Below are 13,215 nucleotides of genomic sequence, written 5' to 3'. Positions count from 1 at the left end.
TATATATTTTTAGTTTGATAATCTAATTTAAATAGGTAGTCTGAGGCAGTAATTTTTAAGGTGCGTGTGCATTTAAAAGTTCCACCTTATCCATTCTAAACGTCTAAGAAAAAAAATCAGCCTCATTAACTATCTCACAAATTTGGAGTGTTTACTAAATCTGACAAACTGGGCAGCAGATGCAGTATCTTCTACAAAGAGAGGAATTTACTAAGAAAGTCAATATTGTATTATTTAGAGAAAATATGTCTCAAAACACCTTAGGAGCACCCTCTTGGCTACAAAATCAATAAATAATTCTGACTTTGTGATTAAAGCAGATAGACCCCCTAAGGACCTTAGCCTGGCCCACATATTGCTGTTTGTGGCTGCAAGTTGAATGAGGGGTTTTGTGGAGGAGGATTTTCTTCACAAAGCATTTTTATTGTGCAGCCTGCTCTGCTGGTCTCACTCAGTGATGCTTCCCAGGTAATCAATACTGGCTGCCCCAGTGGCAGCACGGAGGCCCAAGGCACTGAGCAGAAGCGGGGACTCACGCTCTGCAGGGGATGCAACCAGGAAACCATGCCCTGAAAGCACTTACACGGAAAGCTCACTCAACATCGGGGCCACTACACATCAAAGCTGCTGCTCAGAGGCTGGAGGGAGAAGCCGGTTCCCAGGGGTTGGATGAGTAAATTCATATAGCCCCTTACCCTTCTTTGCCAATTTCTCCAACCTTCAGGGCTTCAACAAGAGGCTCTTTACCTAGTTTGGTCAAATTCATTTTGGTCTCAAGAGTCATCAGAAAGGACCCATTGTAGGACATTTCCAAATCGATCCAGAGTCCTGGAGAAATGGTGAAAAAACACAAGGTTTTTTTTCCCCCCAGAAAAACATGACTATAAGACAGTATAAAAATTTCTATTTTAAAAGTATCAAAGTGGGTAGCACATTAAGAGTCAGCAGATAGATGTTGCCTGTATTACTGATGCCTGCAAGAAGGGACTGTCAAAAGAAAAGCTTCCGGAAAGAGTCCAAGCCTTTGGCAAATTGCCAGCATCTCAATATCCATTAAAATGGTCACTGTGAGCTCAGCTTAGATCCTGAAGGGTCCCCATCCTCTGGGTTCTTTTCACGTTTAGTAAGAAACACACTCCCAGCAGGAGAGGGCTTGCCCTGGGCCAAGCCAGGCAGAGGTCTGTGGATTCCCAGCTGCTGAGAGGCAGAGGAGAGGTGCAGAAACTTCCCAGCAAGCTGTGCTCTTTAAAGACAATGTGAGAACCACGGTCTTTCTTTAAAGTACCTGTTCTCCTTGTAGGGCTAGAGAGGGGCACAGAAAACAATTCAGGTTTAGCTTGATAGGATAACTTTTGGAACCCCTTTCACTCTGGAAATTGCATAGTAAAGGAAACAAAAGAATTTATGTTCGAGCCCCAGGATTATCTCGATAAAGCTGGGTAACCACTTTGTACCTTACCTTAAAACCCTATTTCTTAGAAAAGACACTTGTGGAGAGCATATCTTTGAGGCTTTTGGCTTTATGGAATTTCACTGGGAGGGCCCAGCAGCGAAAGTGGCCACTGACCGGAAGTCTCAAATGCAAACCGGTCATCTCACCACCTTCTACCTCAGGGTCCTACGATCCAGCAGGACAGCCTACACTGTGACCTTTCTGACTCCAAGCACCTTAATACCTCATGGACTTTCAATCAAAACATGATCCTTCAAGTGGCTGCTTAAATGTTAATAAACGTTTACAGATCCTCATAAGACAAATGACAACATCTAACAGGAAGCAGGAAATTAATCTAAAACCATTCTTCACCCACAGGTACATTTTCACACAATTATAGTAAGTAACCTCTCCCGTTCGGCCACCATCTCAGATAAAAGCTTTGCTTAACCTCCGTAAGCACTAATGGTGTATTTCCTCACTAAAGACAGAATAATTTCCATTTTTGTTTTCACCAAATTCTTTTTATCATAATTGAAGGTAATTATTTTTCCATGAATGACCTGGTTTAGCTAAGTGATATGCAGATCAATTGTGAATGGCTTCTTTGCAGCAACTCACAAAACCGCTTTATTTCTTGCTCACATTAAGTATTCAAAAATCATTAATTAGCTTATTCTTCAAAGGCACTGTTACTGGAAATAAAGGGCACATCTGTTTTAATAAAGACATTTAGTTGTTAATCACTTCCAGGAGAAAGGGGATTAGGGCAAAAGGCTTGACATTAATAGATTTTAATCTCAATATAAATAGAACATCAATAAGGAAGATATTTATTGTTGTGTATCTCCAGCTTTTTTTAACTTGAGACTCAACAGACTCAAACTACCTGACTGCTGTATGTATTCAGACATAATCATTCCCTTTGAAAATCCTAGTCATGTTTCCAAGAAATATTACTGGCGTGTATTGCCTTTGAAGGCTGTCATATTAAAGCACCAGAATTGTACCTGCTACAGAGTAGAAGGTTTGGTTTGTCTGTTTTTTAAATGAGGGGATACCGATTCAGGTTTGGTAAATAGCCGGCCCATACCGGCACATTCTACCCAGTGGCATGTGGTCCAGCCCCCGGCCGGGAGCTGAGGGTGGGAAGAGGGAAGAGTACAGACACGTGGCCAGGGCTTGGGTTCCACTCCACTGGAGGTTCCTTGACCCCTCTGCCTCCGCATGGGCCTCCCCATCTGCACAAGGGACCACGGGCCTAGACGGCCAGCCCACTTCCTTCCTCCCTCGACTGCTGCCCAGCCTGGCTTGCTGCTGTTGCCGTGGCCGATAGAAACCAGACCAGAGGAAGCCACAGGGCCTGAAGGAAGAGGCTGCCACAGGGCAGTCAGAGAGAGCCCGTCCAGGGTGGGGAGGGGGTGAGGCAGGGACAACGGACTGCACCTCCGCCTGGGGGATGGGGCCTGTTTTTAAATCATGCTATGTGTCCCCTGAGGCCCACCCAGGGCCCTTGCTCAGGTCCAGTTCTAAGTAAAGATATGAAGGAGTCAGAAAGGTGAGAACCTTTAACTGCAAACATTCAAACAAATTATCTTATTATGATGTGTTTGCATTTAGATGAGGGGAAGATGACTGTTTTAACATTAGACGCAAAGAAAAACTTGCTTCTGTGACAAAGATTCAGTGGCAAGAAGTGCCCTGAAAACCCTGAAGCACACACAATCAGAGTTGAGGCCAACCAGTGACATAAAGGCTGAGTCAGGAGCTCCCACCTTGAGTGACTGAGAGACGAAATCTACAGTTACTGGAAAGGCTGCCTTCTCACGGTGTGTGCAGCGGGGCCCTGGTGTGTCTGCGTGGCTCCGTAACCCTGCTGAGCTGAGTGCTCCTCACCTGGGTGAGGCGGGGACAGGGCTTTCTCTTCTGGGCTCTTGGCAAAGGTTAGGACATCCCTGTGAGGCATTTCATTTAAAATACTGCTTCCTACAACCGTCTGGTCTTGGGAGTGCTCAAGGATAGAAACCAGAAGCTGAGGAGCAGGACCATTTGGCAAGTCTTTACAGAGGAGTGAGGCAGCCAGTCCTGAGAGGTTCTCTGCAAAGGGCAGGAACACAAAGGGTCTCGTCTCGGTCTGCTCGAACTCCTGTAACAAAACACCACAAACTAGGGGGCCGAAACAGCAGGCGTTTATCTGGCACAGCTCTAGAGGGTGGACGTCCAAGATCAAGGTGCTGGCTGATTCCTTCCTGCGAAGGCTCGCTTCCTGGCCTGCAGGCGGCTGCCTTCTCCTGTGTCCTTACATGGCAGAGAGGGCACAGCTAGCTCTCTGGTCTCTTCTCCTGAGGGCACGAATCCCATCATGACCTCATCCAAACCTAATCACCATCTCTAAAACCATCACCATGCAGGTTAGGCCCCAACATGTGAATTAGGGGGGGAAGGAGGGGGACACAAACATTCAGTCCCTAGCAGTTCCCCACACAAGGGGTCTTCATGGTGTGAGGCTGTCCAATGGTGGAGGGTGGTGCCTGGTTACCGAGTCCCTACAAAACCAGCCCTTCATTGGCAACAGGGGAAACACAACTGACAAAGAACTTAACAAATTTCAGTCTTCACGCACACTTCAGTCTGTGACGAGCTCAGATAGCTGGGGTTTTTTTTTAAGAATTGTGAGTTAGGGTTTCCCGTTGTGGCACAGTGGAAACGACTCCACCTAGGAACCATGAGGTTGCAGGTTTGTTCCCTGGCCTCGCTCAGTGGCTTAAGGATCTGCTGTTACCATGATCCGTGGTGTAGGTTGCAGATGCAGCTTGGAACCTGTGTTGCTGTGGCTGTGGCCTGTAGCTCTGATTTTTTTTTTTTTTTTTAGGGCCACAGCCGCAGCATATGGAGGTTCCCCAGCTAGGGATCTAATCAGAGCTACAGCGGCCAGCCTACACCACAGCCACAGCAACTTGGGATCCAAGCCATGGCTGTGACCCACACCACAGCTCACGGCAATACCAGTTTCTTAACCCACTGAGCAAGGCCAGGGATCGAACCCACAACCTTATGGTTACTAGTTGGATTCTTTTCTGCTGCGCCACAACCAAACTCCTGTAGCTCCAATCTGACCCCTAGCCTGGGAACATCTACATGCCGCCAGTGTGGCTCTAAAACGCAAAAAAAATATTAAAACTAAAAAAAAAAAAAAAAAAAAGTCATGAGATAAGTTTTATTTGGGCCAAACGAGGAGCACAGCCTGGGAAGCAGCCTGTCAGAGAGCTCTGAGAAACCGCTCCAAAGCGGGGGCAGGGGAGAGGCCTCTTGTGGTGCAGAGGGTTAAGGACCCTCACTGTCACTGCTGTGGGCACGGCCCCCACAAAAAAAGAAAAGAAAAGAAGTGGGGGAAGGTCAGTACATATGTGATTTTGGTGAAGGGTCAGATGGCTGTTTTTCTGTTTCTTTTCAGCTTCGCGAGGGAAGGCTCTGTTTCCACCACTGCTAGTCTGAGGGAGACTCGCTCCACCTCAAATGTATATGAGTCTAAACACAAGGACTCAGAGCTGAAGATGCTGAGGTGAATACCTGTCCTCAGGAAGTTTATACCTGAAGAAGAATAGAGGCAGCCTGGGCCACCTTATGCAGAGCGACCGTGATGCCACCCGAGGTAACACACGTGTGCCCTGGTGTGTGTCACCACAGAGGAGTAAAACGGAGGTCCCTCCGCCTTCTCCCTGGTAGGTTATTTAATAGATCCTCGGGCCTCAGGAGCAGTCCTGCCGTGCTCGTATAAATCCAGTAATTTCACGCAGCAGCTCACTGTCATATTACTATTAAACTAACCCAAAGGCCTCAGTCTCACTGGAACAGGTTGGATGGCACACGGGCTGCTCAGCAGGAGGGTAGAGGCCCTCAGGCCTTGCTGGCTGAGACTGGCTCATGCCATCTGCTCCTCCCCTCCCCTACCTGTAACTGCTGGCTGATTTTCACTTTGAGAGTCAACATTTGGCATCTAGGAGTTCCCATTGTGGTGCAGCGGAAACGAATCCGACTAGGAACCGGGAGGTTGTGGGTTTGATCCTGGCCTCACTCAGTGGGTTAAGGGTCTGGTGTTGCCATGAGCTGTAGTGTAGGTCGCAGATGTGGCTCAGATCTGGCAGTGCTGTGGCTGTGGTGTAGGCCGGCAGCTGTAGCTCTGATTGGATCCCTGGCCCGGGAACCTCCATATGCCACAGGTGCGGCCCTAAAAAAGCCAAAAAAAAAAAAAAAAAAAAAAAGATAGTACCCAAAGAACAAAAGCTCTTACAAGTGGAAGATTTAATAGTACATCACCAACAACAGATGTTTGGGTTATCTGGCTCCTGGAAGGGCACATCGGTGATTGTCTTGTTCCGAGCAAACAGACCAGTGCCATGCTGCTCACTCAGATACAGCAGAAAACCAGTATCCTCGCATTTGCAGGTGGCTTTTAGGATGTCACTTTTGGCTTTGTCTACCTGCAACTGTTCTCGGAACCAGCCCCACCTTTCAAGGTCTGCAGAGTCCCAAATCTGACTCTCCTCTCCCACCCCGCCCAAGTTCCAAAACGGGTGTTTTTTCCTCCATTTCGTAAAGACTATTTTCTCTTCCTGCAACATGATCTGGCCAGAGAGGACACGTGTCATTCTTGCCAGAGCTGAGCCCACAGTCTGGCCCCATTGCCGTGATCTGCCCCGGGCAGCTGCTCCCTTGGTGAGGATGCTGCAGCCGGGGGTGCAGTGGGGAACGGGCAGGTCACAGACAGACTCTGGCTCCACTTTTCTGCAATATTCTGCTGGCAAAGCAACCTCATCCCAGCATTGAATGAAGGACGAGGCACTATTTTTTTTTTTTTTGGTCCTTGTGGGGCCACACCCATGGCATATGGAGGTTCCCAAGCTAATGGCTGAATCAGAGCTGCAGGTGCCGGCCTACACCACAGCCACTGCAATGGCAGATCTGAGCTGCATCTGTGACCTACACTGCAGCTCATGGCAATGCCAGATCCTTAACCCACTGAGTGAGGCCATGGATCCAACCCTTGTCCTCATGGATAATAGTCAGGTTTGTTAGCCACTGAGCCATGACGGGAACTCCAACTTTGTTCCTTTCAGTGGCAAGGCCACACAGTGAGAATGGCTTTCTTCTTTCCATTTGTTCTAGGAGGATCTGCTGGCCTTGGGCTGCAGGATGGGCCAGCTGAACATCACAGCCACGCACATTCTAAAGTCTCTAAGAGCAGCAGCATTGAGGGCAGCCACAACAATGGTAAAAATAAAAGTTAACACTTAAGAGCTTGCCTGGCACTAGAGGCTTTCCAAGTGTCTCATGTATTAACTCATTTAAGCCACCAAGTAGGTGCTATTGGCCTCCCCGCCTGAGAGAGGAGCATTAGTGAAGCGGCTAAGGTCTTGCCCAAGGCATGAAGCTGTGAACCGGCAGGGTGTTCCTAGAGCTAGGGCTCAGAACCATGGCCCTGTGTGGCCTCAGGAAGAGCATCCTCGGGCTGGAGTGATCCAGCTGGCTCTGGCCCAAATACCCCTCCTGAGCCAAGTGCCACAACAGATAAGCGTTAAGTCAGGAACCTTTTTTTGGCCGCGCCCACGACATGCACAAGATCTGGAGCCAGGGATCAAACTCATGCCACAGCTGTGACTGAGCCATGGCAGTGACAAGGCCGGATCCTTAACCCACTGCACCACCAAGGAACTCCTAGGAAACATTTTTTTATAAGAGGGTGTGGGGGGATCCCCGGGAGATCTCCCGAGAGCAGCTGAAGCCTTCTTCACCCAGGGGGCACTTCCCTGGGAGGGTGAGCTCTACTTTTCAGATTTGGTTTTAACGAGTCACTCCTGATTTTAATTTCCCCAAAAGGAAAGGTTTCTCTTGGAGCAATGGAATCCAAGAAACATCTTTCCCCTTCATGTTCATTTCTGTTTTACCATCACATGTATCCTTTGTAGACTTGGAAAAACCTAATTTGATCAAACTTTTAATACCCACAGGCTTTCTGTCTTTATCATTCCTTTCTTTAGTAACATTTCCTCCCTTGTTACATAAGCAGGCAGATCTCTAAAACTTGCCCTGAATGGAGTTACGTGAGCCTCAAATGGATTAAAAACTGGCAAAGCTTTGATCCATATAATGAGATGTCTTGCTGCAGCTCTGGCTCAAGAGGAACAAGAAAGAGACTTGAGACTTAGGCATCTGGTGAATTTCATTCAAAGCCTTCCAAAGCTGCAGAGTTCACAGCCACAGGGACACTTCTTAGATGCTACAAAGCCCAGTGGTGGCCCTGATGCCCTCTTGTTGGAAATTTCTACCAATTCAACAAAGGACAATACTGAGATAAGAGACTGCTAATGCATTAGAAAATAGAGTATGCACACGTGGTATTTACTTTCTTTAAGCCCGACTCTTATGTGAGCTGATCATTTACCAGTGTGTTACAAGCCAATTCCCAAAGAGGCAAAGAGCAAAGGGCAACCCAGAGCCTCCTAGAGCCAGAGGAAGGCAGGCGGCCCCGGGATGCCAATGGGGTGAAGGTTGGGACCCCTGAGCTTGACACATAGGTAATGAATCTTTTGACATTTTACATGTGGTTGAAAGAACTCCAACTAGACCCTTTGCAAAGCATCTTTTCCAGTTTCACTCTTAGTGCACCAGAAATTAACCCACCCTAGGAGCACTCAGATTCATCAAAGCGTAGACATAATTAAGTGCTCACAGGTGACCTCGACATGCTAGCAGGAGGCTTCCTGGATTTGCGAATAATTCTCTGGTCTCTCTCTGAAATCGATGGGATGCTGAAGACCTAGAAATATGGGCTTCACTGTTGGCTGAAATATTGCTACAGAGATTTGTTACAGCTGCTAATTGTAGTGCTAAAAAAACTCTTTGTATTTACATCCAATGTATACAACACAGAACTTGATTTCACTAAATACATTCAAGAGCCATCTGATCGAGCCATACAGAGACAAAGTAGATGCTGTAGTCTCTATATGTTACAAAACATTTACTTCAAAACAAGTATCACTCTCTTGAAAAGTGTTATTTTCTCCCCTACTTTGTTCCTGAAACTTTTGAGGAATAATGTAAATCCAGTTTAAGTGGAAAGAGGCTCATTTGGAGAGGGATATTTACAAAGAAGTCAGATACTTCCGTGATGGGAAGGTTTTTCCTTTCTTGCTCGTGGATTATTCCTGCCTACCTAGTTCATTCTTCTTTTCACCAAACTCACAGACACTAAATTTTCTGCCAAGGTGCCATAAAATAGACACAAATCTTTATATCATAATTTTATTGACTCTCTCCACACTTCTAATCAACTTCTCTCTCACACACACACGTAAGCAGGCATAAATAATGTTAGGTATCATGTCTTAAAAACCAAATCCGAGAATTTCCCTCCAGCAGAGAGCCTTACTCTCAAAATATTATCTGACAATGCAGGTCTTCATTTTTCAAACACTGAGTACCTACCAGGAGTGATAGGGAACAGAAAAATATAAAACGTGAAGCTCAAAGAATTTGCAACCTGGAAGTCAGGGCGAGGTAAAAGATGGAATGCTTTTGAGGAGGGGCAGCTCCTGGCAAGAGGCCAGGGCTGGGGAGTTCCCTGGTGGCGCAGTGGGTTAAGGATCCAGCACAGTCACTGCTATGGCTTGGGTCACTGTTGTGGCGAGGGGTTTATCCCTGACCTGGGAACTTCCACATGCTGTGGGCATGGCCAAAAAAAGAGAAGAAAACAAGAGTCCAGGTCTGGGCAGGTGCACACGCAAGGGCTGTGGCCATCCAGGGCCAGGTCACACAAAAGCTCAGGCCCCGCTAGGTGCCATGTGGGCATCTTTGGGCTGAAGGAGGACCTGTGAGGAGCCAGAAACCTAGAAGGATGAGGAGGGGGAGTCCTGATCTACTCCCCATCAGTTCAAGGCTGAAGACAGGCAACAGGAAAGAGACTGTTAAAAAAGCCCCAACTCCCTCCATCACAAAGCCCTGATATCAGTCTGCATCGATGGAAACAATTTAACTCTTGTACAACTGCTCAATTCCTCTCTCGAGTCAACTAAGAGTTACCTTGGTGATCAACGTAAGGCTTGAAGGCCTGAAGGATTTTTGGCATAGCTACCCCCATGTCGAGTTCCGTCAGGGTCAGCTCATTCATAAAGTAGGGGAGCTGGAGGAGAGAAGTAAAGGACAATGAGAAGCGCTGGCGACCTGGCAAACGTAGAGGTCCGCGTACTCTCGGATGGTCAAGGTTTTGGGAAACTGTTACTTAACCAAAATGTATGGAGCGCATACCGCATACTAGGCATCGTCCTACAGGCAGAGCCATGGATGAGACAGGCAAGGTCCCTGCTCTCATGGGGTTTATATTGAAGGGGCAGAAACAGATAAATAAGTAGACAAATAATCTAATGTCATAGAGTGATCAGTGTCTCAGAGAAAATAGGTGGGTAATGGGACAGACGAGGCCGGGGCACTTTAGAGAAGGAGGACCGTGAAGGCTTCTCCGAGAAGTGGTGCTGGGCCAGAGAGCAGCCCACGGACTAGGTGTCAGCCAGGCTGGCCAGGTTAATGATGCCGGAGGTGCCGACACTCTGAGGCAATGGCCCTCTCTTAGACTGCTAGCAAGGAGGTACGAAACCCCTACAACGTTTCTTGTATTAAAATCCTTGGGGGGGAAAAAAAATCACACCCTTTGACCCCATGCTGGATATTTCCCTTTTCCCCCTGGCTTCGAGTTCCTCGCCAAACCCTGAGAGGCTGGTCTGCAGGAAGCTCTCACCCTCTGGCTTCTGGTCGGGCTTGGCCATTGGGACACACCAGTGGCAGGGAGGTGCACGGAGGTACAAATCCGGTCATCTGTCCCTTCCCTCCACTGAAGGCCACAGCTCCTGTCAGACAGGCTGCCCTCTCCACACAGCGACCCTGCCAAGTCTGGGCAACCGCTTCCGGCTTCTGCCCCTTCAGGGCCTGGTAGTGCCCCTGACTGCTGCCAGCCCCGGGGTGCTGCCCTGGCCCACACCTTTACAAATCCTCCCTTTATTAAACTCTCCCCCAAGCTTACTCCATTGGAGGGTGCCGTCTGTTTCCTGCTGGGACCCCAACTGATATAGCTGTCGGTAGATATCTTAAAGGAACTAACAAGAGTGTTGGTATCATGCTTAGAAATTCATACCTCACCTCAAGAGCAAAGAATTCATCTGTTTCCTCCACCTGGATTTATGTATGGGTACGTATATTTAAAAAAGATCTTTAGTCTATGCCTAATTTTAGTGTAAAATGTGATTCAGGGATCCACTTTTTTTCCCAGTGGCTAGTCAGGTGTCAATAACCTATTTTTTGGAACAACCAAATCTTTCCCTACTGACCTGCAGTGCGCCTCTCAATATGAGCTTCCCAGTGGACTGGAGTCTATAGTGAGCACTCTGTTCCTACCAGTATCAAACTGCTTTTGTTACTGTAGCTTTAAAATACATTTTTAAATCCAGCAAGTCCTTCTTTTCTCTTCTTCCAGAATTTTCTTATTCTCATGAGAACTGCTCAAATTGAACATTAGAATAATTTTGTAAAATTTAGAATATAATTAAGAGTGTAAAAAAATCTGAACATATGCTAAACATTTCTTATGAAATGAAGTAGCATCTAGCCAGGCATGGATTTATTGCCTATTTTGGCTGGACCTCTTCAGCTGCTTCTGTGCAGAGAAACATATATTTTCAGGATTTGCCAGTCAGAGAACTTCATCTCTGAATTTTTGGGGGGATGGAGGTGTTAATTTAAAGAGGTTATGAGAGCTCCCATTGTGGCTCAGCGGTTAACGAACACAACTAGCATCCCTGAGGATGGGGTTCATTCAATCCCTGGCCTCGCTCAGTGGATTAAGGATCCAGCATTGCTGTGAGCTGTGGTGTAGGTTGCAGACATGGCTCAGATCCCACATTGCTGTGGCTGTGGTGTAGGCCAGCGGCTACAGCTCCAATTCAACCCCTAGCCTGGGAACCTCCATATGCCGTGGGTGCAGCCCTAAAAAGACAGGGGAGAAAAAAAGAGGTTATGATGTCTGAGATGGACAAAACCTGTCTCGAGACAGTATTCAAATGTGCAGTTTTGAATTGGTGGTTGCTCATGTGGTGGTTGGCCTCCCGATCAGCCTGCACAATGCTACCTGGCCATGAATGTAGCCAAAATTGTGCACCTTTGCCCCAGTCCTTTTTGTCTAATTGTCATCCTAATACCCAGTGTTTCAGGATCACGCCCAGTTTCCATGGGAACAGGAGTGGACATGGAGCCAGGCAAGTGAATGCAGACAGAGGAACACGGAGACCCTCCTGTGCCAGTCTAGCCTCCCACCCCATCCCATCCTGCTCCCCGGAGTCCCTGCAAGGGCCTGAGGCGGGACCTAAGACAAGGAGGAACAGAAGGAATGGGGTGGGGGTGGAGGTCCTGAGAAAAGCTTGGCAGGGGTGGCGTGGGTGCCGATCACCTTTCGCGAAGGCAGAGGGGAGAGATGAGCAGCATATTTCCTACTTACTCACTTGAGCACCCAACTCCAAGATTCTAGAACATTTCTAACAAATGTTCCCTCCCCACCCCGTCCGTGCCCAGATCTCTGATCTGAATAAAAACTCTCAGGACCAGGCCCTGGAGAGGCTTCCTTCCTGTCCTGTGGGGAAAGGCAAGGCCAGCTCACGCCCCTTCCTGCTCTTCCCACCCAGCCTCTTCTTTCCAGCCAAAGGGCACCAAAGCGAGATGGGAACCCACACTGTGTGCTCTCACCCTCCTGGGAAAACTCAGCTGGGGACTGGGTGTTCTCTAGCTTGGTGGAGGCTGAGTTAGAAGCCTCATGCAATAGCAGCAGCATTTGCTGACATGGGCACAGGGGCCATAGCTGCTGAGGGCTCCGAAGTGGTGTTAGAGCAGCTGGCCAAGGCCCAGGGTGTATTTGCTGCTGGGCAGCAACTCAGCTTGCTTTAAACCCATCACTGGGTACCAGATACACACACAGGGCCGCTTTTCCACAACATGAGTCATTATCACGGGTGAGGGTGACAGTCTGAGATGGCAGGGCAAGGCCAGCCAAGAGCGCTCCATGTGGCAGGCCTTCAAGGAGACCGGGAGACAGGGAATCTTTGTCACAGGGCAAAGCTCAGGCTCCTCCAGCCATTCTGACTCTAGACTAGCTGTTAACCAATACTCACTACTAGGTTTAAGGACTGGCCCTTCCCAGGGATACTGTGATACTTGGTGAGAGTAAAGTCCTTTTGGCAGGAGTGGTGGCAGGCTCAGCATTATCTTGCTGCCTTCCTTATTCCATTGCCAGGGTCCCTCTGGCCTGCAGGGCGCTTCCCAGGGGAGCAGCTCAGGGCAGGTGGAGGGTGGGAGGTGCTGAGACTGGCAGTGAAGGGAGTCTCCAAACTGCTGATGCTGCTGGGTCATGGCCACTTTTCTCCATCCTAACCTCCCAGCCTGCCTGACGTTAAGAACAAAAAGGAGTTGAAGTTTGTGCCCTGCAAAAGCCCCCATGGCCAGCAAAGGGAGAAGATGGAAATGAAAGGCTTTCCTCAACCTCCTGTGGGTAGAGGGAGCTCCCGGTTCTCCACCAGGAGTGGGGGCAGAGGCCCCGTGAACTCCCAGAGCCAGAGAGGAGCGTGGGGCACTGCCCTCCCCAAGTCTGGATGGGAACATGTGTTAATGGGGAAAGCAGTGTCCCATTGGGAGCTCAGGCGGGCCCTGCTTTGTCACACAGTGCCAGGACCTGCAGCCCTGCT

General features: G+C 48.5%; 1 protein-coding gene and 1 long non-coding RNA gene across 7 annotated transcripts in view; one reads left to right on the top strand and one right to left on the bottom strand.

Annotated features, from left to right (window-relative positions):
* The window catches only part of TEX2 (testis expressed 2), a 102,571-nt gene that overhangs the window by 14,609 nt on the left and 74,747 nt on the right, over positions 1–13,215 (bottom strand). For 2 of the 6 annotated variants that reach the window (XM_021066767.2, XM_084983948.1), the window contains exons 7-8: positions 9,518–9,617; positions 696–828 (exon numbers count right to left, since the gene is read on the bottom strand). The exons of 1 other annotated variant lie outside the window; for it this stretch is intronic. In XM_021066767.2, the coding sequence (XP_020922426.2) occupies positions 696–828; positions 9,518–9,617 (233 nt within the window). Of the gene's footprint in view, positions 1–695; positions 829–6,280; positions 7,132–9,096; positions 9,618–13,215 lie in introns of those variants that run through there. 3 more of the 6 variants (XR_014820921.1, XM_084983949.1, XR_014820922.1) reach the window with 2 other exon arrangements.
* Positions 824–11,523, top strand: LOC146398061 (uncharacterized). The gene is made up of 2 exons (XR_014820977.1): positions 824–5,201; positions 7,940–11,523. It is a non-coding gene; the product is annotated as an uncharacterized LOC146398061 (long non-coding RNA).

Source organism: Sus scrofa, chromosome 12 (assembly GCF_054392235.1).
Source record: "Sus scrofa isolate SSC_HxYL_T2T_F1_AM1 chromosome 12, Sscrofa_HxYL_maternal_Yorkshire_Landrace_v2.0, whole genome shotgun sequence".
NCBI lineage: Eukaryota > Metazoa > Chordata > Mammalia > Artiodactyla > Suidae > Sus > Sus scrofa.
Note: the sequence above shows the minus strand (reverse complement) of the source record. Positions and strands in the feature narration are given on the sequence as shown.